Source organism: Osmia lignaria, chromosome 10 (genome assembly GCF_051020975.1).
Source record: "Osmia lignaria lignaria isolate PbOS001 chromosome 10, iyOsmLign1, whole genome shotgun sequence".
Taxonomy (NCBI): Eukaryota; Metazoa; Arthropoda; class Insecta; order Hymenoptera; family Megachilidae; genus Osmia; species Osmia lignaria.
Genome location: NC_135041.1, coordinates 4,637,083 through 4,664,766, shown reverse-complemented (window position 1 = coordinate 4,664,766; position 27,684 = coordinate 4,637,083). Strand labels below are relative to the sequence as shown.

At 34.4% G+C, this 27,684-nt stretch overlaps 5 protein-coding genes across 5 annotated transcripts in view; 4 read left to right on the top strand and 1 right to left on the bottom strand.

The window, feature by feature from the left end:
* The window catches only part of hwt (SH2 domain-containing adapter heavyweight), a 165,151-nt gene that overhangs the window by 126,506 nt on the left and 10,961 nt on the right, over positions 1-27,684 (bottom strand). The gene's annotated exons all lie outside the window — the stretch shown is intronic.
* On the top strand, positions 4,012-6,388 carry LOC117611550 (chymotrypsin-2-like). The gene is made up of 7 exons (XM_034339510.2): positions 4,012-4,135; positions 4,553-4,623; positions 4,914-5,008; positions 5,097-5,238; positions 5,321-5,434; positions 5,646-5,795; positions 6,059-6,388. The coding sequence occupies exons 1-7, from the start codon at positions 4,087-4,089 to the stop codon at positions 6,200-6,202; spliced, it is 765 nt and encodes a 254-aa protein (XP_034195401.2). The 5' UTR covers positions 4,012-4,086; the 3' UTR covers positions 6,203-6,388.
* Positions 8,857-11,359, top strand: LOC143305205 (trypsin-1-like). The gene is made up of 7 exons (XM_034339507.2): positions 8,857-9,009; positions 9,426-9,496; positions 9,775-9,869; positions 9,958-10,099; positions 10,182-10,295; positions 10,505-10,654; positions 10,972-11,359. The coding sequence occupies exons 1-7, from the start codon at positions 8,961-8,963 to the stop codon at positions 11,113-11,115; spliced, it is 765 nt and encodes a 254-aa protein (XP_034195398.2). The 5' UTR covers positions 8,857-8,960; the 3' UTR covers positions 11,116-11,359.
* On the top strand, positions 12,756-15,208 carry LOC143305229 (chymotrypsin-2-like). The gene is made up of 7 exons (XM_034339513.2): positions 12,756-12,912; positions 13,330-13,400; positions 13,697-13,791; positions 13,881-14,022; positions 14,105-14,218; positions 14,420-14,569; positions 14,833-15,208. The coding sequence occupies exons 1-7, from the start codon at positions 12,864-12,866 to the stop codon at positions 14,974-14,976; spliced, it is 765 nt and encodes a 254-aa protein (XP_034195404.2). The 5' UTR covers positions 12,756-12,863; the 3' UTR covers positions 14,977-15,208.
* Positions 16,601-19,005, top strand: LOC117611551 (chymotrypsin-2-like). Its single transcript, XM_034339511.2, has 7 exons — positions 16,601-16,753; positions 17,171-17,241; positions 17,538-17,632; positions 17,721-17,862; positions 17,941-18,054; positions 18,188-18,337; positions 18,603-19,005. The coding sequence occupies exons 1-7, from the start codon at positions 16,705-16,707 to the stop codon at positions 18,744-18,746; spliced, it is 765 nt and encodes a 254-aa protein (XP_034195402.1). The 5' UTR covers positions 16,601-16,704; the 3' UTR covers positions 18,747-19,005.

The following is a 27,684-nucleotide window of genomic DNA, read 5'->3' as shown; positions in this document are numbered from 1 at the left end:
CCCTCCAAGGTAATGCTAATGGTCTATTGCTTCCAACTATTTCACTATACTTTCCTTCCCTAATTATTATTCAAAACTCTTCTAATATTTCTCTTCTCGCGATGCAATTAACTTGAACTTTAGCCTGATTTTCCCTTCGAAATCTAATATTTAAAAACCAGTATCTTTTGTATCTTCATAAATAACAAAATAATTAAGGGTGGATGGGTATTTCTTCTTTCGAATCGATTCTTCCATCAATCACGCCCCGTTCGTTTCGAGTTATCGACAACGTAATGGAATTAACATGGAGAATGGAAATTACACTTCGCAATTAATTCCTTTCTATTTCCGTGAAATTGCATTTTATGCATCCGTTCGATAGCGAGCTCGATAACAGGGAATTGGTTACGCGTCATCATCAATCGTCCTTTGATTTTGCCCTAGTATTTACACGGGTCGCTTGAAATGCATCGTTATAGAGGTATCCGCAATGCTTTGCACAATCGGTTAACCACTTTCGAATATACATTCGCGACAGCTCTTTTGACAAAGAACCAGGTACTCTCACTCTCTCTCTCTTTCTCCTCTACGTATTTATCATTCGATGTGTCAGGAAATTGAATCTATAATGACATCGCCACTTCGGATTCGTTTCATCGGTTTTCGCCCCGCGTTTCCGTAAAACGGTCACAGAGAATAGAAATTTCCATCGAATCTCGATGATTCAACGTGAAATTGATATTAATTCCACGAAAAAGGTGATGAAAGGACAGATACTCGAAACTTATTAACCATCTTTTCAGCGTAAAATTAAATTCATCAAATAAAAAGAAAACGAAGATAGAGTACTGACGAAGAGATGAAATAACATATATAAGAAGCATGATTCATGGCTGAAAGTTTGAAGAAAAAGATTCTCCATCAAAATGTAACACATGTTCGTGAAATTCCGAAGGAGAGTACGTTCCTTAAAGGATCCAATGCGAATTATAGATCCGTAAAGAAGTTAGGACGTATATCCACGTCAAATGCTCGTAAATCGTAGACTCGACCGTAATAACACGAAGAGATTACTTTCGATATCTTCGCCGAGTCCATATACGTCTGTTCGAAGATAAAAGGCACGGCGAATTCGGCGTTACTCGCGCGGTTCCACTAAATTTGTCTAGCTGGGTCGAATCGTTATTTCGAGCCACGAAGCGAGTCCTTTGAACTCGGGCATCGTCAAACTAGGACAATTAAATTTCTCTGTATTCACGGAAGATTTTCGAATGAAATAAAGACGTACGCTTGATATGTTTGATCTGAATACAATTATTAACCCCTCTGATGCTAGATTTAGGAAGGATAATGCCGTTGCTTGAAAAAGGATTGCACGCCAGGTGGTGCTGCAAGGATCAATACACGCCATCCTCTCGAGAGCTTCACGTGTTGCTCCCGTTTCCGGTGCCACCCGGCGAACTAAAAAGGATCAATGTGCATTTTTCCACGAGCATCGATAATTGCTATTGAATAATTGACGCCTCTTGTCGCGACGGGAATAACAACAGCTGTTTATGCCTGCTTGCTTTGATCAGCAAGAGGTTCGACGGACGTATTGCAGCTTGGTAAAATGTACATCGACGTTTCAAGCAATGGAACATCCCGTTGAGTAAATTGGCTGACTGACAGCGGAAATAAATACGTCTGATGCGACGCTTGATGATACGAATTGTTGAAGACATTAACAGCTCATTTATTTAACATAATGTTTCAATTTTGTATTTTAAATTATCGCTGTCTGAAATTACATTAAAATTGAGGCTCTCTCCATGGTCCGCCATCCGAAAGTTAAAGATTCACCTTCCAATCTAACACTTAATTATTATTATTTTCGGTCGTTAATTATTTATCTAAATTAAATTCACGAATTTTATGACAGTCCACGTATTAAACAACTTCAGAGGTAATTTTTTTTTCTGAGAATCGATGCACAAATAAAAGAATTGTTACTCGCAATCCTCGAACAAATGTATCGTGCTGTAATGAGAAGTTTAGAGGACCTCCCTTTAAGGAACTGCGTCCACTTGAAACGATACCTTCCATTCTCCATGAAAATCCCAGCTTTCTTTCAACAGAAGAAAACTGCACTCTCGAATAATTCGCACGAACACTCTGCTCGAGAGTGCTCGTTTTCCTCAGACAACCTTTGAATCGTTCATTCCGTCTGCGCTTTTATAGAAATCGATATTTTAAGAGCAGATACTTGGAATAATTCAGAGGCAAGAATCAGAAAAAACGAAAAAGCCTGTTCGATGAGAAAAACAATAACGAGTGATACAGTTATAATCTTAATGAGATATTGTATGTCGAGTAGAGAAAGATGGTCAATGCATAAGTGCTTCAAATTGCACACGTGTATACTTTCTGTGATTAGATATAGATAACAAAACAATCTATTACACGTCAAATGGTAGATTTCAAAACATAGGAAATCAGAAATTCTTTGATGACAGTACAATATTAGAGAAACTTAGAAACTTTGTCATCAAATTGAAAATTTTATAATAATAACTTCGGCATAAAATAATATTGTGTCGAATTTGAAGTTAATGTAAATATCCGCAATCATATCAGAAATTAATCATTATAACTCACCAGACATTCATGCAGTCAATGTATATATCTCAATCACATCAAGTAATGAATTGCGCAGTGTAATATGCCAAAATCTCTTTAGTCGTGATTTGTTATTAACGATTCTCGTGATTTTTATTGAAAAATGCATAACAAAGAATATAGGTGATATTTAACTTAGAAACAGATTAAAAAATCAATAAATAGATAATGTTACATTACTAAACAAATAAATGTAATTAATAAGAATGTATACTAAAATGATTAAAATGAATCAGAACTAAAAGTAAATATCATTATGTTATCAAAATCTCTTTGATTTAAAAATGAATTTTTAGCCATCAAGCACCTAATTCCACTTCAGAATCGATAGATATAAAAAGAGATAAGCTCTTTGTTATTAAATAGGATGAATAATGACTTCAGTAAACAGTAACATCGCCATATCAGGCTGATCTTGATCTGATAATTTATTGATAAAACGACAACTCACTTCCTTAATACGTACACCTATCATTTCACGCAAAATAAAAAATTACTGGACTTCGCAATTGTAAATTTTAATTAAATTAACGATTATTAATTCCATATACTACTTATAGTACTCTTAGTTCTATTTGGTGCTCGATATACTTTGTATACAGACCAAAAGATAAGAATTCGTTTCAAACGTCTTGGTATCAAGTAAAAGTTTTACGCCTGAATTGCCTGATAAGTAAACGTAGAATTATTATGAAAGAATAAAACAAATGATACGATACTTTTATCCTAGAATAACGCGACGATTGCGAACAGTAGATAAATCTTCATTTTACAGTCAAACATTTTTAAGCAGCAACAGATAAGATAAATTGATCAAGATCAATCAATAAGATGAATCTTTTTCATTTATATGAATAATCTATCGATCTTAATTGCTAATACAATCACTCCTCGCTTACCATACCCAAAATTCACGGAAAAAACCGAAACTTACTTCCTATACCCATTTGATATGACGATGAACCCTTGAACAAATGTGTCGACATCGTTTCATAGAATTAATTGCGAATCCAAATACAGATATTCATAATATTTATTTTTGAACAATTCATTTATGGATCGGTCAAGTGATAACTTTGAAATCGATTAACCCATTAAAAAATCCACATTGAAAATTACAATTACATAATTAAATTACAATCGAAATTAAAATTTGTGTAAAATGCATATTAATTTTAGGATAATTTATTAAAATTAAAAAGGAAATAAAGCAGTCGAAAGCGTAATCTTTATACATGATCTGAGATTATCAATCAACGTATGAAATGTTATAGAAAAATAATTAATCAATTTGGATCAATCACGAAATCAACGTGATGGTCTATCTAATCTTGAGACTGGGGAAACAAACTTCTCCAGTTTTGGAAGACCATACTAGGGATATATAAAATAGCCATCAGCGAGATTTCAGCACACTCTGCTTCGGCGAACTATTAACACGGAATCATGATCCTAATAACTGTGTCTCTTTTCACACTCTTATCCCTCTCCAACGGTAAGTGATTACAATTACTATTCAGTTTGACTGATTCCATTTTGATTCGACTAAAAAGTTTTGAAAAGTTAAATACGCAATACTCAATAAATATTCACGACTGATATCATCTAATCGTGAGTTTAATCTGTTAAATATTATAAAATTTAATATATAACAAAAAAGTAGTGAATAAAATTTTCCCAAATAAACATTTACGCTTTAGAGTAATTATAAGAGTTAATATGATTATAAACAATTTTCTTCTTCGTGTAAAGAAAAGAACTGCCGGACTGTCAGCGATTGCCAACTGCAATCAGTGCGATTAAATAAAATTAACAAGCAGTGCAAACGGTGTCAACTTACACTAATGAACGACGGCTCATAAGCAATTATTACTACGCTACTAAACATTCTGTTCTGTTACTATTTACGCAGCTGGGTTGCTGAGATTTGATCCTAGGATCGTGAACGGAGAGGATGCTAAAGAAGGAGAATTCCCCTACCAGGTTAGTTAAACAATATGTACCGCTCTTTGCAAAAGAGAAAAAATGGATCTTCTTGAAAAAGAGGAATAAAAATTCATTATCTTGATGAACATTATGCCCGCGGGAATTATGAATCTTGAACGGACATAAGCGTTCAAATTAAATAATAATAACAAAATTTAATGGAATTCAACATTGAATAAATAACCAACTACCTAACGCTAACCGGGTTAAGAACATTATGCTTCATATCTAGACCCATTACTTATTGAAATTCCTGAAATTACTACAACATATCCGTATGTTGCTAGGTGTCCCTTCAAAATAAGGACAATTCGTTCCATTTCTGTGGTGGATCCGTTCTTAATGAAAACTATGTTATCACCGCCGCACATTGTGTAGAGGGGTAAGGATTTTAAGAATTTACATAAAACTCGTTAGTGTGAACGTTCATAAAACGGGAATAATAACGAAGAAACTGATATTTCTTAAAGCAAAACGGCGGCAAGTATCAAAGTAATTGCTGGTACGATAAATTTGGCTGCACAAAAGTCTGAATACAATGTTAAGAAAATCATTATTCACGAAAAGTATGACGAAGCTGATTCGTGGAAGAACGACATTGCTCTGCTCAAGGTATTTAGAATAAAAATATTTCTACACTTATACACATATAACTGACCCTCTGAAATTTTTATCTAAATAAATATTTCCATAGGTCGACAAATCATTTGTGAAATCCCAACAAGTTGCCTTCGTTCCACTTCCACCAAAGAACCAAGTTGTTAAAGCCAATGATAAGGCAGTAGTCTCTGGATGGGGCAGACTTTGGGTAACTATCATAGTTATTTATTATACTAAATTTGTAAAAGTAGTAAAAGGTGCCGTAGTGTTCAAGTAATAAACAATATGAATGGCAAAATGAAATTTATATTGAAAGTTTTCTCAACTGGTCGAAAAAATGTACGTACGAAAATATTTGCTAGCAAATTAAAATTTGTATTCAAACTGAACGACACCTTTCTAAAATCTGACAATGACAGCAAGGTGGTCCCACAACCGTTCACCTACAACGTGTCAACATCATGATCGCTGACCAAGAATACTGCAAATACACTTACAAAGGCAGCCAAAACATTTATGATTCGCAAATTTGTGCTTACGACCCAAGCGTAGGGAAGGGACCATGCCACGTAAGTAGCATATAAAATTTATGATATCAGCTGATTATAACAGATAACTAAGTAGAAAAAAGAGTATTTCCTAGAAGAATTGCGTACGACATTAGCAACGCATGCTACCAGTTAATATCAGCTTTGATAACCGGACCGATAATTCGTCATTTTATTATTTTACTAGCGTACTAATAGCGATAACGTATTGACAGTTTGCCAGAATTAGTTTGTATTTTTTCATTTGTATTGTATTTAGAAAATGGTATTTTTTGGTTTGATAGGGTGACTCTGGTGGTCCATTGATTGTTAATGGAAGACTCACTGGTCTCGTATCTTGGTTAAGGGGTTGTGGCAATACTTACTCTCCCGCTGTCTTCACACGTGTGTCAGCTTATATTGAATGGATAAAATCGAATGCCGTCTAAATTCGACCATCGAAATAGAAATCGAACGTAACAAAAGGAAATGCGAAGAACTCATTACGATCAGTCATCATTATGAGGAAGTCATGAGCGTGGAGTGAAATATTTTCATAATTTGTATATTGATTCCGTCACTTACCTAATGTGTACTTTTGGAATAGTGGAGTAACATAAAAATTCATAAAAATATATTAAAAGACATCTAAAGTTAAAATGTACTTTTTCAAATTTTTCTTTACTTTCTATGCTTAATCGTGATTAAACTCTTGAAAGTCGTAATTTACGGATATGCATATAAAAGAGTAGGTCACTTTTAATCCTCACCAATCTAATTTCTTGCTCCCATCAACAAACGAACGTCGCTGCTCCTATTTGTGGGTTTGACAGAGACCAGTGGTAAGTAGAAGCCAATTTAATAACAATTGTTGTAGTTACTATCGAGTCGTGAATTCTATATTTCAACAAAAATGAGGACGTACTATCGCAATTAATTCCAGATTTAAAATTAGGTAATTAAATTTGAAGATGAGCTACTTGTATCTTCAACAATTATATTCTCGATATGTCTGCGTCTATCGGCCTGTCAATTAACCTTACGAATTTACAATCAATCACGAAATCGATCAACTACTAATATTTTCTGTGTGTTTCCTTTTTTTACCTATTTCTCTGGACCTGCAATCATGTTCGAAAAATCTCACTTCGATTCCGCTTTTGTGTTTACGCGAGTAGCCGGAAATCCAATAGCATCATAATTCACATATTTGTAATGCATTCAGACTATTCGCGTGAACGCGTTCCTGTCATGCAAGAAACGAGGCAGCTCGCGCATCCCTCTGTCACGAATGCTATGAAATCCGATATAATTGTATTGATGTCATAAAACAAACGGGCTTACTAGTGAGGATTCGATAAACATGAAGAAAACTGTACAGTTAAAGCTAATTAAAACTAGGAACCGGATAGAAACTGAAGCATTACTGAGAATCTTAATATTTTATCAACTTTTAGTGTTGCAAAATTGAAGAGAAATATTAATAGGCATTTTGCAATCTTTATGCGTTTTAATGAGAAATCCAGATTTTCGTTGCTTCATTACAAAAAAAAGAAAAAAAATACTGTAAACAGCGTGTACTCTGCAAGGAATGTACCGATCGCGACGAAAGCTTTCACATCTAACTGGACATATATCCGTAATGATCTCATTTGCAAAAATTTATGGAATTTGTTGTTGATAACTGTTGTCATAGCAAAAAACCTATTCCTTGGTATCACTCTGCAGGAAATGTATCGATCGCGATGAAACCTATCATGTTTAGTAGGAGATATTTCTGCGATGAACCCACTAGCAAAAATTGTTTACTAACCATGTAAATTCGACCAATATTTTTCTTTTTTGGTTTATGATTATTAGTTAACCAATGAAAATGCAAAACCAGCTTACGGTATCCTACAAGTACTGCTCGTTCCACTATAGAGTGTGAAATAAAATAATTTTTAACAACAAATACAACCGACTTCAAAAACGCTCTAAAAAATGTAAAGTAATTTATGTTTTAATTACACATATGCGTGACAACTATATTTATACAACTACGCGACAATTATTATTATAACCTCTTGCTGCATTGACAAAATGCGCTAAAAAGTATAAAAGACTTTTCTTGTAATGGAACAATCCTAGTTCAGGTATCGGCAGCCTATGACTAATGACCCATTTGATAATATCAAGTAAACAATATTCAACGGGAATCAACATACCCATTGCGGATTAACTATATGTGCATAAATGTTGCCAACTTCTAATACAATCGTTACAATTACAAATGTTCTCAGCTGTATCTATAACGTTCCGTATTTTCTTACGACTTGTTAATTACCAAGTTCGCCTTACCGCAATCAAATCGTTATTGCAAGCAGTGTTTATTTGGGTATTTTTAATCAATACGATTAATCTTTTTCATTTATCTGAATCATTTATCGATCTCAATTACTAATTCAATCAGTCTTCGTTTATCATATCCAACATTCAGGGGAAAAACCGAAACAGTACTTCCTATACCCACTTGATATGACGATGAACCCTTGAACGAAGGTTTCGACATCGTTTAATAGAATCAATTGCGAATCCAAATACAGATATTCATAATATTTATTTTTGAACGATTCATTTATGGATCGGTCAAGTGATAACTTTGAAATCGATTAAGCCAATGAAAAATCCACTTTCAAAATTACAATTGGCTAATTAAATTGCAATCAAAATTAAAATTTGTGTAAAATACATATTAATTTTAGGATAGTTTATTAAAATTAAAAATATTTCATCATTTAACTTTTTCTTTGACCGTTATCGTTCTAAGAACCCAAATTTTCAATGAAGATGAAGATGCAACTCAAATTAGCTTGCAAGTCACTACAAGTTAATTTCACTCGTTGGAAATATCAGATAATTAAGCGGAAACGTTTATTGCAAACATTGCGAAATACGAAGGAAACAAAGCAGTCGAGAGTGTAAGCTTTACACATGATCTGAGATTATCAATCAACGTTTGAAACGATATCGGAAAATAATTAATCGCGACAATCTGTATCAATCACGAAATCGACGTGTTGATACAACACAGATCACATATTTATCTAATCTTGTGATTCGGGAAAGAAACTTCTCCAGTTTTGAAAGACCGTGCTAGGGATATATAAAATAGCCATCAGCGAGATTTCAGTACACTCTTCTTCAGCGAACGATTCACACGGCACCATGCTCCTAACAACTTTGTCTGTTTTGTCACTTTTATCCCTCTCCAACGGTAAGTGATCACAAGTATGATTCATTTTGATTGATTCGATTTTGATTTGATTAAAAAATTTTGAAAAGTTTAATACGCAGTAATCAATAAATATTCGTGATTGATATCACCTAATCGTGAGCTTAATCTATTAAATATTATGAAATTTTATATATATAACAAAAGAGTACTAACTAAAATTTTCCTTAATAAACATTTATAACCTAGTATAATCACCAGTGTTAATGTGATTATAAACAATTTTCCGCTTTGTGTAAAGCAAAGAATTGCTGGACTGTTAGCGACTACTAACTGCAATCTGTGCGATCAAATAGAACTAACAAGTAGTGCAATCGGTGTCAGCCTACACTAATGAACAACGGCTCATCCGCAATTATTACACTACTAATTATTCTGTTATGTTACTATTTACGCAGCGGGGTTGCTGAGGTTTGATCCTAGAATCGTGAATGGAGAAGATGCTAAAGTAGGAGAAATCCCCTACCAGGTTAGTTAAACAACAATATGTAAAGCTTTTTTAAAAATAGAAATAATCATTCATTAACTTCATCAGCATTATGTCCGGAAAAATTTTTAATCTTATATCAAGCTGAGTTCAAATTAAATAATTTTAATAACAAAATTTAATTGAATGCAACATTGAATAAATAACCAAGTCGTAACTACCTAACGCTAGCCGGGTTAAGAAGAATGTTATGCTTCACATCTACACGCATTACTTATTGAATTTCCTGAAATTACTACAATATATCCGTATGTTGCTAGGTGTCCCTTCAAAATCAAGGCAGTTCGTTCCATTTCTGTGGTGGATCCGTTCTTAACGAAAACTATGTTATCACCGCCGCTCATTGCGTAGAGGGGTAAGGATTTTAAGAATCTACATAAAACTCGTTAGTGTTAACGTTCATAAAAAGGGAATAATAACGAAGAAACTGATATTTCTTAAAGCAAAACAGCGGCAGGTATCAAGGTAATTGCTGGTACGATAAATTTGACTGCTCCAAAGTCTGAACACAATGTTAAGAAAATCATCATTCACGAACAGTATAACCCAAATGATTCATGGAAGAACGACATTGCTCTGCTCAAGGTATTTAGAATAAAAATATGTCTACACTTATACACATATCACTGACTCTCTGAAATTTTTACCTAAATAAATATTTCTATAGGTTGAGAAACCATTTGTGAAGTCGGCACAAATCGCCTTTGTCCCTCTTCCACAAAAAAACCAAGGTGTTAAAGCCAATGATAACGCTGTAGTCTCTGGATGGGGCAGACTCTGGGTAAGTAGCATAATTATTTATTATAATAAATTTGTAAAAGTAGTAAATGTTGCCATAGTATTCAGGTAATAAACAATATGAACGATAAAAAAATTTATATTAAAAATTTGCTCAATTAGTCGAAAAAATATACGTAAGAAAAAATTTGCTGCAAAATAAAAATTTTTATTCGAACTGAACGACACTTTTCTAAAATCTGACAATTACAGAAAGGTGGTCCCACAACCGTTCACCTACAACGTGTCAACATCTTGATCGCTGACCAAGAGTACTGCAAATATACTTACAAAAATATTGCCAACATTTATAATTCGCATGTTTGTGCTTACGACCCAAGCGTTGCGAAGGGATCATGCAACGTAAGTACCATACAAGATTTAAGATATCAGCTAATTATTACAGATAACAAAGAACAAAAAAGAGTATTTCTTAGAAGAATTGCGTATGATATTAGCAAAGCATGCTACTAGTTTATATCAGCTTTGATAAGCGAACCGATAATTCATCATTTAATTATTTTACTAGAGTTTCTTGCAAACGTTACCAAATACGAAGGAGATAAAGCAGTCGAGATTGTTGATCAATCATAGCGATAACGCATTGACAGTTTGCCAGAGTGATTATGTATTTTTTCATTTGAATTGTATTTAAAAATTTGTGTTTTTTGATTTGATAGGGTGACTCCGGTGGTCCATTGACTGTCAATGGAGTACTCACTGGTCTCGTATCTTGGGCAATGGGTTGTGCCCGTACTGACTATCCCACTGTCTACACACGTGTGTCAGCTCATCTTGACTGGATAAAATCGCATGCCGTTTAAATTCGACCATCGAGATAGAAATCGAACGTAACAAAAGGAAATGCGAAGAACTCATTACGATCAGTCATCATTATGACAAACTCATGAGCGTGGAATGAAATATTTTCATAATTTGTATATTGAATCCGATCTATCTAAAGTATTATCCTTTTTACTGTATCAAAAATAACAATACATCACTTATCTAATCATAATGTACACTTTTGGAATATTGGAATAACATAAAAATCCATCAAAATATATTAAAGAACATTTAAAATTAAAATGTACTTTTTCAAATGTTTCTTTACTTTCTATGCCTAATCGTGATTAAACTCTTGAAAGTCGTAATTCACGGATTTTCATATAAGAGAGTAGGTCACTTTTAGTCCCCATCAATCTAATTTCTTGCTCCCATCAACGAACGAACCATTATTTCAACGTCACTGCTCCTTTTTGTGGCTTTGACAGCGACCAGTGGTAAGTAAAAACCAATTTAATAAGAATTGTTACAGTTACCATCGAGTCGTGAATGCTACATTTGAACAAAAATGTGAAACGTCAATTACGTACCATCGCAATAAATTTCAGGTTTAAAATTGGGTAAATTAAATTTGAAAATGAACTACTTGTATCCTCAACAATTATATTCTCGATGTGTCTGCATCAATCGGCCTGCCAATTAACCTTACGAACTTACAATCAATCACGAAATCGATCAACTACTCACTTTTTGTGTGTGTTTCCTTCTTTTGCCTATTTCTCTGTACTTGCAATCATGTTCGAAAATTCTCACCGAGTTGGCAGCAGCGTCGACATCGACTGCATTTCGATTCCGCTTTTGTGTTTACCCAAGTAGCCGGAAATCCAATAGCATCATAATTCACATATTTGTAATGGATTCAGATTATTCACGTGAACGCGTTCGTGTCACACAAGAAACGAGTCAGCTCGCGCATCCCTCTGTCACGAATGCTATGAAATCCGATATAATTGTATTGATGTCATAAAATAAACGGGTTTGCCAATGAGGATTCGATAAACACGAAGAAATCGTATAATTAAAGCAAATAAAAACTAGGAACCGGATAAAAACTGAAAAAGTACTGAGAGTTTTAATGTTTAGTCAACTTTTGGTGTTGCAAAATTCAAGAGAAGTATTAATAGGAATTTAGTAAATCTTTATGCGAGATCCAGATTTTCGTTCCTTTATTATAAAAAAAAAAGAAAAAAAATACTGCAAACAGCGTTTACTCAGCAATGAATGTACCGATCGCGACGGAAACTTTCACATCTAACAGGACATACATCCGTAATGATCTCACTTGCAAAAATTTATGGAATTTGTTGTTAATAACAATTGCCTCTGCAGGGAATGTATCGATCGCGATGAATGCTTCCACATGTAATAGGAGATATTTCTTTGAAAATCACTTTGATAATTATAATTATCAAATTAAATTACAATCGAAATTAAAATTTGTGTAAGACACATTGCCAAATACGAAGGAAATAAAGTAGTCGAGAGTGTAAGCTTTACACATGATTTGAGATTATCATTCAACGTTTGAAATGTTATCAGAAAATAATTAATCGCAACAATCTCGATAAATCACAAAATGGACGTGTTGATGGAACACAGATCACGTATCTATCTTATCTTGAGACTCGAGAAAATAACTTCTCCGGTTTTGAAAAACCGTTCTGAGGATATATAAAATAGCGAGATTTCAGTGCACTCTTCTTCAGCGAACGATTCACACGGCACCATGCTCCTAACAACTTTGTCTATTTTCACACTCTTATCCCTTTCCAATGGTAAGTGCTCAAGATTATTATTCATTTTGATTGATTCGATTTTGATTCGTTTAAGAAACGTTGAAAAGTTAAATACACAGAACTCAATAAATATTCACGACTGATATCACCTACTCGTGAGCTCAATCTATTAAATATTATAAAATTTAATATATACTAAAAAAGTACTGAATAAAATTTTCCTAACTAAACATTTACGCCCCAGTGTAATCACCAATGTTAATATGATTATAAACAAGTTTCTACTTCATGTAAAGCAAAAAATTGCCGGACTGTTAGCAGTTGCCAACTGCAATCTGTGCGATTAAATAGAAGTAACAAGTAGTGCAAACGGTGTCAACTTACACTAATGAACAACGGCTCATCCGCAATTATTACTACGCTACTAAATATTCTGTTACGTTATTATTTACGCAGCTGGATTGCTAAGATTTGATCCTAGGATTGTGAACGGAGAGGATGCTAAAGAAGGAGAAATCCCCTACCAGGTTAGTTAAACAACAATATGTACAGCTTTTTGCAAAAGAAATGAAATGAATCTTCTTGAAAAGGAGGAATAATATATCAATAGCTTGGTGAGCATTATACCCGTGGGAATTTTAAACCTTGAATGATGCTAAGCGGTCAAATTAAATAATTTTAACAACAAAATTTAATCGAATGCAGCATTGAATAAATAACCAACTACCTAAAGCAAACCGAGTTAAGAATATTATGCTTCATATTTACACCCATTACTTATTGCAATTCCTGAAATTACTACAACATATCCGTGTATTGCTAGGTGTCCCTTCAAAATAAGGACAGTTCGTTCCATTTCTGTGGTGGATCCGTTCTTAATGAAAACTATGTTATCACCGCCGCTCATTGTGTAGAGAGGTAAGGATTTTAAGAATTGTACATAAAACTCGTTAGTGTGAACGTTCATAAAAAGGAAATAATAACGAAGAAACTGATATTTCTTAAAGCAAAACAGCGGTAGGTATCAAGGTAATTGCTGGTACGATAAATTTGACTACTCCAAAGTCTGAACACAATGTTAAGAAAATCATCATTCACGAAAAGTATAACCCAAATGATTCATGGAAGAACGACATTGCTCTGCTCAAGGTATTTAGAATAAAATTATTTCTACACTTATACACATATAACTGACTCTCTGAAATTTTTATCTAAATAAATACTTCTATAGGTCGAGAAACCATTTGTGAAGTCCGAACAAATTGCCTTTGTTCCACTTCCACCAAAGAACCAAGTTGTTAAAGCCAACGATAAGGCAGTAGTCTCTGGATGGGGCAGACTTTGGGTAACTATGATAATTATTTATTACACGAAATTTGTAAAAGTAGCCGTAGTGTTCAAGTAATAAACTATATAAATGGCAAAATAAAATTTATATTGAAAATTTTCTCAACTGGTCGAAAAAATATACGTAGGAAAATATTTTCTAGCAAATTAAAATTTGTATTCAAACTGAACGACACTTTTTTAAATCTGATAATTACAGCATGGTGGTCCCACAACCGTTCACCTACAACGTGTTAACATCATGATCGCTGACCAAGAATACTGCAAAAACATTTATAAAGGCAGCCAAAACGTTTATGATTCGCAAGTTTGTGCTTACGAATCAGGCGTAGAGAAGGGACCATGCCACGTAAGTAGCTTACAAAATTTATGATATCAGCTGATTATCACAGATAACTAAGTACACAAAAGAGTATTTCTTAGAAGAATTGCGTATGACATTAGCAAAGCGTGCTACCAGTTTATATGACCTTTGATAATCGAACCGATAATTTGTCATTTTATTATTTTACTAGAGTACTAATAGCAATAACGGATTGACAGTTTGCCAGAATTAGTTTGTATTTTTTTATTTGTATTGTATTTAGAAAATGGTATCTTTTGGTTTGATAGGGTGACTCTGGTGGTCCATTGACTGTCAATGGAAGACTCACTGGTCTCGCATCTTGGTTAAGGAGTTGTGGCAATACTTCCTCTCCCACTGTCTTCACACGTGTGTCAGCTTATATTGAATGGATAAAATCGAATGCCGTGTAAATTCGACCATCGAAATAGAAATCGAACGTAACCAAAGGAAAAGCGAAGAACTCATTACGATATGTCATCATTGTGAGTCATGAGCGAGGAGTGAAATATTTTCATAATTTGTATATTGATTCCGTCACTTACCTAATCATAATGTGTACTTTTGGAATATTGGAATAACATAAAAATCCGTAAAAATATATTAAAAGACATCTAAAGTTAAAATGTACTTTTTCTAATTTTTCTTTACTTTCTATGCTTAATCGTGATTAAACTCTTGAAAGTCGTAATTTACGGATATGCATATAAGAGAGTAGCTCACTTTTAATCCCCACCAACCTAATTTCTTGCTACCATCAACAAACGAACCATTATTTCAACGTCGCTGCTCCTTTTTGTGGGTTTGACAGAGACCAGTGGTAAGTAGAAGCCAATTTAATAACAATTGTTGTCGTTACTATCGAGTCGTGAATTCTACATTTCAATAAAAATGAGAACGTCAATCACGTACTATCGCAATTAATTCCAGATGTAAAATTAGGTAATTAAATTTGAAGATGAACTATTTGTATCCTCAACAATTATATTCTCGATGTGTCTGCATCAATCGGCCTGTCAATTAACCTTACGAATTTACAATCAATCACGAAATCGAACAACTACTGATTATTTGTGTGTGTTTCCTTTTTTTGCCTATTAGTCTGTACCTGCAATCATGTTCGAAAATTCTCACCGAGTTGGCAGCAGCGTCGACATCGATTGCATTTCGATTCCGCTTTTGTGTTTGCCCAAGTAGCCGGAAATCCAATAGCATCATAATTCACATATTTGTAATGGATTCAGATTATTCGCGTGAACGCGTTCGTATCACACAAGAAACGGATCAGCTCGCGCATCCCTCTGTCACGAATGGTATGAAATCCGATATAATTGTATTGATGTCATAAAATAAACGGGTTTGCTAATGAGGATTCGATAAACACGAAGAAATCGTATAATTAAAGCAAATAAAAACTAGGAACCGGATAGATACTGAAAAAGTACTGAGAGGTTTAATGTTGAGTCAACTTTTGGTGTTGCAAAATTCAAGAGAAGTATTAATAGGAATTTTGAAATCTTTATGCGAGATCCAGATTTTCGTTCCTTTATTATAAAAAAAAAAGAAAAAAAATACTGCAAACAGCGTTTACTCAGCAATGAATGTACCGATCGCGACGAAAACTTTCACATTTAATGGGACATATATCCGCAATGATTTCACTTGCAAAAATTTATGGAATTTGTTGTTAATAACAATTGCCAAAGCAACAAATCTACTCCTTGGTGTTACTCTGCAGGGAATGTATCGATCGCGATGAATGCTTCCTCACGTAATAGGAGATATTTCTTTGAAAATCACTTTGATAATTACAATTATCAAATTAAATTACAATTGAAATTAAAATTTGTGTAAAACACATTGCCAAATACGAAGTAAATAAAGTAGTCGAGAGTGTAAGCTTTACACATGATTTGAGATTATCATTCAACGTTTGAAATGTTATCAGAAAATAATAATCGCAACAATCTCGATAAATCACAAAATGGAAGTGTTGATGGAACACAGATCACGTATCTATCTAATCTTGAGACTCGAGAAAATAACTTCTCCAGTTTTGAAAAACCGTTCTGAGGATATATAACATAACCATCAGCAAGATTTCAGCACATTCTTCTTCGGCGAACGATTCACACGCGACCATGTTATTAACAACTTTGTCTCTTTTCACACTCTTATCCCTCTCCAATGGTAAGTGATCAAGATTATTATTCATTTTGATTGATTCGATTTTGATTCGATTGAAAAATGTTGAAAAGTTAAATACGCAATACTCAATAAATGTTCACGACTGATATCACCTACTCGTGAGCTTAATCTATTAAATATTATAAAATTTAATATATACTAAAAAAGTACTGAATAAAATTTTCCTAAATAAACATTTACGCCCTAGTGTAATCACCAGTGTTAATATGATTATGAACAAGTTTCTACTTTGTGTAAAGCAAAAAATTGCCGGATTGTTAGCAGTTGCCAACTGCAATCTGTGCGATTAAATAGAAGTAACAAGTAGTGCAAGCGGTGTCAACTTACACTAATGAACAACGGCTCATCCGCAATTATTACTACGCTACTAAATATTCTGTTACGTTATTATTTACGCAGCTGGATTGCTGAGATTTGATCCTAGGATCGTGAACGGAGAGGATGCTAAAGAAGGAGAAATCCCCTACCAGGTTAGTTAAACAGCAATATGTACCGCTCTTTGCAAAAGAAAAAAAATGGATCCTCTTGAAAAAGAGGGATAATAATTCATTATCTTGGTGAACATTATGCCCGCGGAAATTATGAATCTTGAATGAAGGTAAGCGTTCAAATTAAATAATAATAATAACAAAATTTAATGGAATTCAACATTGAATAAATAACCAACTACCTAACGCTAACTGGGTTAAGAATATTATGCTTCACATCTACACACATTACTTATTGAATTTCTGGAAATTACTAGAACATATCCGTGTGTTGCTAGGTGTCCCTTCAAAATAAAGACAGTTCGTTCCATTTCTGTGGTGGATCCGTTCTTAATGAAAACTATGTTATCACCGCCGCTCATTGTGTAGAGGGGTAAGGATTTTCAGAATTTACATAAAACTCGTTAGTGCAAGCGTTCATAAGAAGGGAATAATAACGAAGAAACTGATATTTCTTAAAGCAAAACAGCGCCAAGTATCAAGGTAATTGCTGGTACGATAAATTTGACTGCTCCAAAGTCTGAACACAATGTTAAGAAAATCATCATTCATGAAAGATATAACAAGACTGATTCGTGGAAGAACGACATTGCTCTGCTCAAGGTATTCAGAATAAAAATATTTCTTCACTTACATGTCACTGACCTTCTGAAATTTTTACCCAAATAAATATTTCTATAGGTCGAGAAACCATTTGTGAAGTCCCAACAAATTGCCTTTGTTCCACTTCCACCAAAGAACCAAGTTGTTAAAGCCAATGATAAGGCAGTGGTCTCTGGATGGGGCAGACTTTGGGTAACTATCATAATTAATTATTATACTAAATTTGTAAAAGTAGTAAAAGTTGCCGTAGTGTTCAAGTAATAAACAATATGAATGGCAAAATAAAATTTTTATTGAAAATTTTCTCACTCTCTGACAATTACAGCTAGATGGCCCCAAACCCGTTCACCTACAACGTGCCACCATCTTGATCGCTGATCAAGAGTTCTGTAAATACACTTACAAGGGCAGCCAAAACATTTATGATTCGCAAGTTTGTGCATACGACCCAACCGTAAAGAAGGGAGCATGCAAAGTAAGTAGCATGCAAGATTTACGATATGAGCTAATTGTTACATATAACTAAGAACAAAAAAGAATATTTCTTATAGGAATTGCGTATGACATTAGCAAAGCATGCTACTAGTTTATATTAACTTTGATATGCGAACCGATAATTTTTCATTTTATTATTTTACTAAAGTACTTATAGTAATAACGTATTGACAGTTTGCTAAAATTATTTTGTATTTTTTTTCATCTAAATTGTATTAAGAAAATGGTGTTTTTTGATTTGATAGGGTGACTCTGGTGGTCCATTGACTGTCAATGGAAGACTCACTGGTCTCGTATCTTGGTCAAGGGGTTGTGCCCGTACTGAATACCCTAGTGTCTATACACGTGTGTCAGCTCATATTGACTGGATAAAATCGCATGCCGTTTAAATTCGACCATCGAGATAGAAATCGAACGTAACAAAAGGAAATGCGACGAGCTCCTGACGATCAGTGATCATTATGACGAACTCATGAGCGTGAAGTGAAATATTTTCATAATTTGTATAATAATACTGATCTACCTAAAGTATTAGTGTTCTTACTATACCATAAATAACAATACATCGCTTACCTAATCATAATGTATACTTTTGGAATATTGAAATAACATAAAAATCCATAAAAATATATTAAAAGACATCTAAAATTAAAATGTACTTTTTCAAATTTTTCTTTACTTTCTATGCTTAATTGTAATTAAACTCATGAAAGTCGTAATTTATGAATAATCATATAAGAGAGTAGGTCACTTTTAGTCCCCATCAATCTAATTTTGTCGCTCCCAGCAACGAACGAACCATTATTTCAACGTCGCTACTTCTTTTTGTGGCTTTGACAGCGACCAGTGGTAAGTATAAGCCAATTTAATAAGAATTGTTACAGTTACTTATCCACTCTAAATGAAAATTACGTAGTATCGCAATTAATTTCAGATTTAAAATTAGGTAATTAAATTTGAAGATGAACTATTTGTATCCTCAACAATTATATTCTCGATGTGTCTGCATCAATCGGCCTGTCAATTAACCTTACGAATTTACAATCAATCACGAAATCGAACAATTACTGATTTTTTGTGTGTGTTTCGTTTTTTTGCCTATTTCTCTGTACCTGCAATCATGTTCGAAAATTCTCACCGAGTTGGCAGCTGCGTCGACATCAATTCCGCTCTTGTGTTTACGCGAGTAGCCAGAAATCCAATAGCATCATAATTCACATATTTGTAATGCATTCAGATTATTCGCGTGAACGCGTTTGTGTCACACAAGAAACTAGTCAGCTCGCGCATCCCTCTGTCACGAATGCTACGAAATCCGATATAATTGCATTGATGTCATAAAATAAACAGGTTTACTAATGAGGATGCGATAAACACGAGGAAATCGTATAATTAAAGCTAATTAAAACTAGGAACCGGATAGAAACTGAAACATTATTGAGGATTTTAATATTTCGTCAACCTTTAGCGTTGCAAAATTGAAGAGAAATATTAATAGGAATTTTGCAATCTTTATGCGCTTTAATGGGAAATCTAGATTTTCGTTGCTTTATTATTAAAAAAAAATACTGTAAAGACCCTATTGGAAAACCCTCCAGTATGAGAAAGATGTGCAACATGGAACTGCTCGAGGCCGTTTGAAGCAATGACCTCTTCTGAAAAGCGTCCTACGAAACGAATTCGTCTTCCTTCGTTGTTTGGTTTGCTCAAAGCTTCATTTCGGTGGTAGACGATCGATAGATATTTTAGAATGAAAAGGATTGTTACTTCTGCATCAAAGCTTTTCAACCCTTTGCGGTCGTACTTGTATAAGGCATGGGTACACCTTGGTTGGAATTATTTGTCAGTAAACGTTTTGGAAGTAAAGTTATAAAGAAGTTTCTATTCCAAATAAATTTCTCAACAAAAGCGAAGTTATTTCGATTATACCAACGCATTGAAATTATACAAGCATCATAATCTGGTGGCTGAAAGCACATATACGACCGCAAAGGGTTAACTCTGTATTTAAAAAAAAAAATTTATTTAAAAAAAGATATATACTCACAGAGTGTTATTATTATTTAAAAATATAATTGTTCGTGTAAAATTGAATTGTGCCCGTTATATCGTTTAATTAAAATCGAATTGAAACAATACAACGTAAAATATAATGAATAATATTTTAAGATAATAAACAAACAAAATCCAATACACGAAATTACTCGATTTGGCGTTATTATTAACAAATGAATGCTAATAAATAAATTAATGAGCCAGTCATGTTGGTTAAAAATTCTGCTTTTAATTTTCGGTTGAATTTCATGAGAAAAGCAGCAGAGAGAACGAAACAACGGGTCAGTTGATACAGCAAAATCAATAGCACCATGACGTTCACGTGTTGCTCTCATTTCCGGTGGCACTCGAATGCAATCGATCAATATGTTTTATTCGCGTTTTGAATAAAACTGAATAGTTTCAAACGAGCGTACAACAATGCAAATGGAGCACGAAGGAATTAAGCTTCGACGGTGTTGAATCTTTGAACGTGTACCGTGAAAAACGATTTTCAGGATAAAAAACTGTCCGCATTTAACAACGAAATTTCTGCAGTTAACAAGAAGCAGGGATTAAAAGGAACGCCGTTTAATTTACCTTGAAATTTCTTTACTTTCATGGCGTTTAACAACTCTTAATAGATTCGAAACGAGCCTGACAATGAACATAAACTTTCAATTGCCTCCTTCACGATTTTAATCTTTTTAACTCGCGTTGTTACTCTCAAACGTTTCAACTTTTTTCCTTTAAACAGGAGAGAAGTTTACTTACAGTATTATCAAGAATATAAAGAGAAAAAAGTTATAAAATTGTAATAAAAATCATAGAAATTATCATGTAGCTACTATGAAGAATATTGATATTGTAAAAGTGTAATATTTTATAATAACAAGTATTTGTGATCAATCGTTCATTGTTTATATTGTTAAGAAAAAGCGTAATGAATAGAAAACTATAGAATAAGCGTCGCATAAAAATAAGTCCACTTCGATTGTTGCAAACCTCGTTTCTCACAGAGGGAAATATTATCAAACACCGAACAAAGATTGAAAAATTACAATTTTCCAAGAGAAATCATTTGACATTATCAATAATCCACAATATTCGCTCAATCAAAAGCACGATATGATAAAAAGTGAAACATAAAACGATCTTAATTGTTTCATTCGACGGGCAGGAAAATAATTATTCCATTCGTGTAAACGACTGGCTGAAAGCAGAGTCCGGTTGAAAAAGCTTGAACGGCAGAGGGAAAGTTGTGAAATGAAATTTGGTACAGAATTTATGACAAGCCAGCACGTTTGAAGCACGAGAGACTGCAACGATGACAAATTTCAGAAAATGACTTGCAGAATTCAACGATCAGACTTCGTGCACTTTGAGAGGAACAGTTTCATTTCGCGAATAAAGCAATCAAACTGTGTTAAAAAAAAAGAACTTTGAATATTTCTAAGAGTGAAGCCTTTGAATGGTCACAAATGGTACATCTACTCTATTTCGTTTTATCATAAGAACCGTTCGCAAATATCCAGAAAGACAAAAGAACGAAATCGTCGACTTAGAAGAAAAAGATGCAACAATAGCAGTGAGTAGCTGTTGAAAAGTTTACCTTTACGACCTGCATGCGCCTGAATTTACATTGCTAATGAAATTTCATTTCCGCTTTCTATTTCCTCGAGTAGCAATGCGGAAGACTTTCCTTCTGCTCCAGAAACTTTTCTTTTTATTCTCACGTATTCCAAAACCACTTACTTAACACGTAAAACAGGAACTTGCTACCGAGTAGGGAAGGGAGCAAGGCGATAATTGCCTGAAACTGGGCCAACACTATAAAATCGATTTTCTTCTACAACTTTTTATCACCTGAATTTTACCTTCTCCGCGTCTAAAGTTTCAGTAATGATGAACTCAACGTGGGAAGTTGAAATTTCACGATCTGTTCGATAATTCTCGTATCGTATGTCGTATATCGACACTCGGTAAAAATTTTCAGACGAAATAGATTTTGAAATTAGTTTCGTAAGTACACTCTTAGCCGTGTAGTGACTAATCAAGTTCTAGCTGAGAAATTAAGTGATCAACGGTACCTCATTTCCTTCGAATTAATTACTCGCCTCATTAGACTTCATTTTTCAATGCAGACGACAATTCGCGTATGCGCTACGTTATCGTGGCATAGCATTGTACGAAATTCATTAAGTTCTTCCCTGCACGCAGTAATTAATTAAGATAGGGAGCCGGTGTCGCTAGTCTAACTGACAGAAACCATCCCCCTCGTGTTCTAGCTTGGAAATAAGCTGATTACAACTTCCCTATGATATTATCGTGTCTGCTTGAAAAGTAAATCAAACTAACATCATTTAGCCAGCATAGATTATATCGAACAAATTATAACATACTCAAAATAACATACAATGAATAAAAAAATTTTACACTTTTTACCGCATCTCGAAGTCGGACGTATTTTTTGTTAACAATTATTTTATTATTAAACAGGATAAATAATGATTTCAGTAATGAGTAGCATCGCAATATCAGGCTGATCTTGATCTGATAACTTGTTGATATAAAATGACAAGTCACTACCTTAATCGTACCCCTATCAGTTCACGCAAAATAAAAAATTATTGGACTTCGCAATTGTAAACTTTAACTAAATTAACAATTATTAATTCCATATAGTACTCTTAGTTCGATTTGGTACTCGATATACTTTGTATACAGAGCAAAAGATAAGAATTCTTTTCAAATGGCTTGGTATCAAATAAAAATTATCGTCTAAATTGCATGATAAGTAAAAGTAGCATTATTATGAAAGAATAAAACAAACGAAACGATACTTTTATCCTAGAATAACATGATGATTGCAAACAGTAGATAAATCTGCGTTTTACAGTCAAACATTTTTAAGCAGCAACAGATAAGATAAATCAATCAAGATTAATCAATAAGATGAATCTTTTTCATTTATATGAATAATCTATCGATCTTAATTGTTAATACAATTAGTCCTTGCTTATCATATCCAACATTCAGGGGAAAAACCGAAACAGTACTTCCTATACCCACTTGATATGACGATGAATCCTTGAACAAATGTTTCGACATCGTTTCATAGAATTAATTGCGAATCCAAATACAGATATTCATAATATTTATTTTTGAACAATTCATTTATGGATCGGTCAAGTGATAACTTTGAAATCGATTGACCCATTGAAAAATCCACTTTGAAAATTACAATTAGTTAATTGAATTACAATTTAAATCAAAATTTGTGTAAAATACATATTATTTTTAGGGTAATTTAATATAATTAAAAATTTTTAATCATAAACTTTTTCTTTGATCGCTATCATTCTAAGGACACAAATTTTTAATGAACATGAAGATGCGACTCAAATTATCTAGCAAATCAGTATAAGTTAATTTCACTCATTAGAAATATCATATTCCGGCAGTACACGCTCGCCGAGGTGACCCGAGACCAGGCGAGCACGAGAATGTACTTGATAGTCTCGCCTCGCCTCGTGCTCGGAGCGCTCGGCCTAGACACGATCTTTCAGGACGAGTCAAAGGAAGCGAAGCCGACACGAGGTTACCTCGCGATAGTGTACACGGTGCTCTCGGGAGACCCAGTACACGCTCATTTCTCACTTTGTTGCTTAATTATAGTTATTTGCGTTTATTTATTTAATTCTGTGGTGCGCATGACCTCCTAAAGGCGAACTATATCTATCATTTAATCCTAATTTATTATTTACACTGTGTCTAGGTATTATTTTTTTATCTGTAACAAGTATATCTGACATGAAAATCAATTACCCAAGCCATATCTATTATTCTCATCATAAAACCACCACATGATAAAATAATTTTTAACAAAAAACAAATCCGACTTCGAAATGCACTAAAAAGTGTAAAATAATTTCTATTTCAGTTATACCAATATTCCATAGCTATTAATAATATCTACTTAATCGTTAACTAGGATACCAAATACATTTCAAAGTTTTTGGAGGCGGCGCAAGATTAAAAACTTTTCCTCTACTAGGAAGATCCTAACTCGGGCGTCGGCAACCTATGATAAACGACCCATTTGATCATTTCAAGTACACAATATTCAACGGGAATCAACATATCCATTGCCAATTAACTATACTGCAGTTCACGAGTGACCGCACTAACTCGCGCAGCCCACTAGGTCTAGGGAGATTTTTAATAGCGTGTGTGATTCCCCTTTACAGTTTGCTTCTTACTTTGCGTTCACATCATTATTTTTTTCGAAAAATAATAGGAATCTCATTGTATCGTGAAACTTTACAATATCATCACCGGTTATCAGTTATCGTACGTCATATATTTCTGCCCACCATTTATATGATCGCAAAGTATAATAAGAAACAAGCTGCAGAGGGAAATAACACACGTTATTAAAAATCTCTCTAGACCTAGTGTGCTGCGAGAGTTAAGTATGGTCTGTCGTGAACTGCAGTATAGTGCATGTACATCAGGAGTGCTGCCAATTTCTGATACAATCGTTACAATTATAAATGTTTTTAGCCAGACCTATAACGTTCCGCTTTTTCTCTACGACTTATTAATTACCAAGTTTGCCATACTGCAATCAAATCGTTATTGGCAGCATCGTTTGTTCGGGTATTTTTAATTTTGCGCCGCCTCCGAAAACTTTGAAATGTATTTGGTATCCTAGTTAACGATGAAGTAGATATTATAATAGCGATGGAATATTGGTATAACTGAAATAGAAATTATTTTACACTTTTTAGTGCATTTCGAAGTCGGATTTGTTTTTTGTTAAAAATTGTTTTATTTCACACTTTTTAGTGGAACCAGTAGCATTTGTAGGATAGTGTAAAGTGATTTTAGGTTTCTGTTGCTTAGCTAATATCCATAAACCGGAAAAAAATTGACCGAATTTAAGTTGTTAATAAACAACAAATTTCATAAATTTTTACGAGTGAGATCATCGCGGATATACAGGGTGTCACGCGACTACCTCGACAGCCGAAGAGGGATGATTGCTAAGGTAATTCTAAACAACTTTTTCCTTTGCCGAAATGTTGGTTCGTTTTCGAGTTATCAACAAAAAACACCGACCAATCCGAGCGCGAACAGCGCGCGGGCTCAGGGACTGCAATGTCGGCTACGAAAACCGGGCCTGACGTGAGTCGCGAACGAACGGCTCGGCACCCCGTTGGCATAGCACAATAAAAAAACTGAACTGGTAGAACATTTTTAGTCGTTGTTTAGAATGAATACAGAACCTAATCTCTTGTCGCCTGTCATAATGTAAAAAAGGAAATTCTAAGCATTCTAAACAACAAATAAAAATGGTTGAAATGGAATAATTAGTAAACGTTTGAATTGTAGGCTACGTTAATGATGAAAAATTTGAAAACAATTTAAATGAAACTTTCACATTCGTTCCTAAATTAACCTGCTACGCTGAAAGCAGATAATTGTCACTGGGAAACGAGGAAACAAGTTCGGTAGAACAGCTGTTTTCATGATCGGGCCAGTGAACTCCCCTCATTTATTGCACTTAGGTATGAATAATAGGCGAGGTGTTTCCTCGTCGAATGTTCAGAATCGACACAGTGACCTAGTGGGAATTATTTGCTTTCAGCGTAGCAGGTTATTTAGAAACGAATGGGTAAGTTTCATTTAAATGGTTTTCAAATTTTTCATCATTAACGTAGCCTCCAATTCAAACGTTTATTAATTATTCCACTTCAAACATTTGCATTTGTTGTTTAGAACCCTTAGAATTTCCTTTTTTACATTATGACAGGCGACAAGAGATTAGGTTCCGTATTCATTCTAAACAACGACTAAAAATGTTCTACCAGTTCAGTTTTTTTATTGTGCTATGCCAACGGGGTGCCAAGCCGTTCATTCGCGACCTACGTCAGGCTCGGTTTTCGTACCAGTCAGTCCAGTCCCTGGGACTGCGCGCTATACACGCTCGGATTGATCGGTGTTTTTTGTTATTAACTCGAAAACCAAGCCTTAACCAACATTTTGGCAAAAGAAAAAGTTGTTTAGAATCACCATAGCAATCATCGCTCTTCGGCTGTCGAGGTAGTTGCGTGACACCCTGTATATCCTACTAAATATGAAAGGTTTCACCGCGAACGATACATTCCTTGCAGCATAAACGCCGGAAGATATAAATGATATTACGTATTTTGCAATAAAAGTCGTTAGGAATGAAAATATACAAAAAATTTTTTGCGGGAACAATCGGCAGATATACTTTACAAGATGCAAAATTTTCGATCCGATTGGTCCATCCGTCTCGCGGTAATCGGTGAAAAATGTAAATCAAGCATTACGTTCTTTGCAAAAAAATCGTTAGCAATGAAAAAATGCAAAATGCCTTTCTGACGCGACCAAGTCAGAGAAATACTCTACAAGATGCAAAAGGTTTCGTTCCGATTGGTCCATTCGTCTCGGAGTAATCGGCGAACATACATTTAGAAAAAAAAGTCGTTAGGAATGAAAAAACACAAAATATTTTTTTTACGGGACCAATGGGGAGTTATACTCTATAAGACGCAAAAAGCTTCGTTCCGATTGGTCCATTCGTCTCGGCGTAATCGGCGAACGTACGCCGCACGTAGATGAAATAGTACGTTTTTTTGCAATAAAAAGCGTTCGGAGTGAAAAAATATAAAATGCTTTTTTAACGGGACCAATCGTGAGACATGCTCTACCAGATGCAAAAGGTTTCGTTCCGATTGGTCCATCCGTCTCGGCGTAATCGGTGAACATACATGAAAAAAAAAAAAAAGAATATACAGATCGAATTGAGTATCCTCCTCCTTTTCGAAGTCGGATAAAAATTAAAGGGTGTAATAAGCAGCATACGCGGAAGTCGCACAAATTACCACGTCCGTCATCGCAAACTGCTCGGGAATGACTCGCGAGAGCCGACACGAGGTTCCTTCGAGAAGAGTGTACACGGTGTTCTCGGATCTCGGGTCTCGGGACATCTCGCCTCGGGAGATCTCGCGTTCAAATCGCCTCGACGAGCGTGTACTGCCGGCAATATAATTAAGCAGAAACGTTTCTTGCAAACATTGCCGAATACGAAGGAAATAAAACAGTCGAGAGTGTAAGCCTTACACACGATTTGAGATTATTTGATCAATCAACGATTAAAATGTTGTCGGAAAATAATTAATCGTGACAATCTGAATCAATCACGAAATGGGCGTGTTGATGGAACACAGATCACTTAGGTATCTAATCTGGAGACTTGAG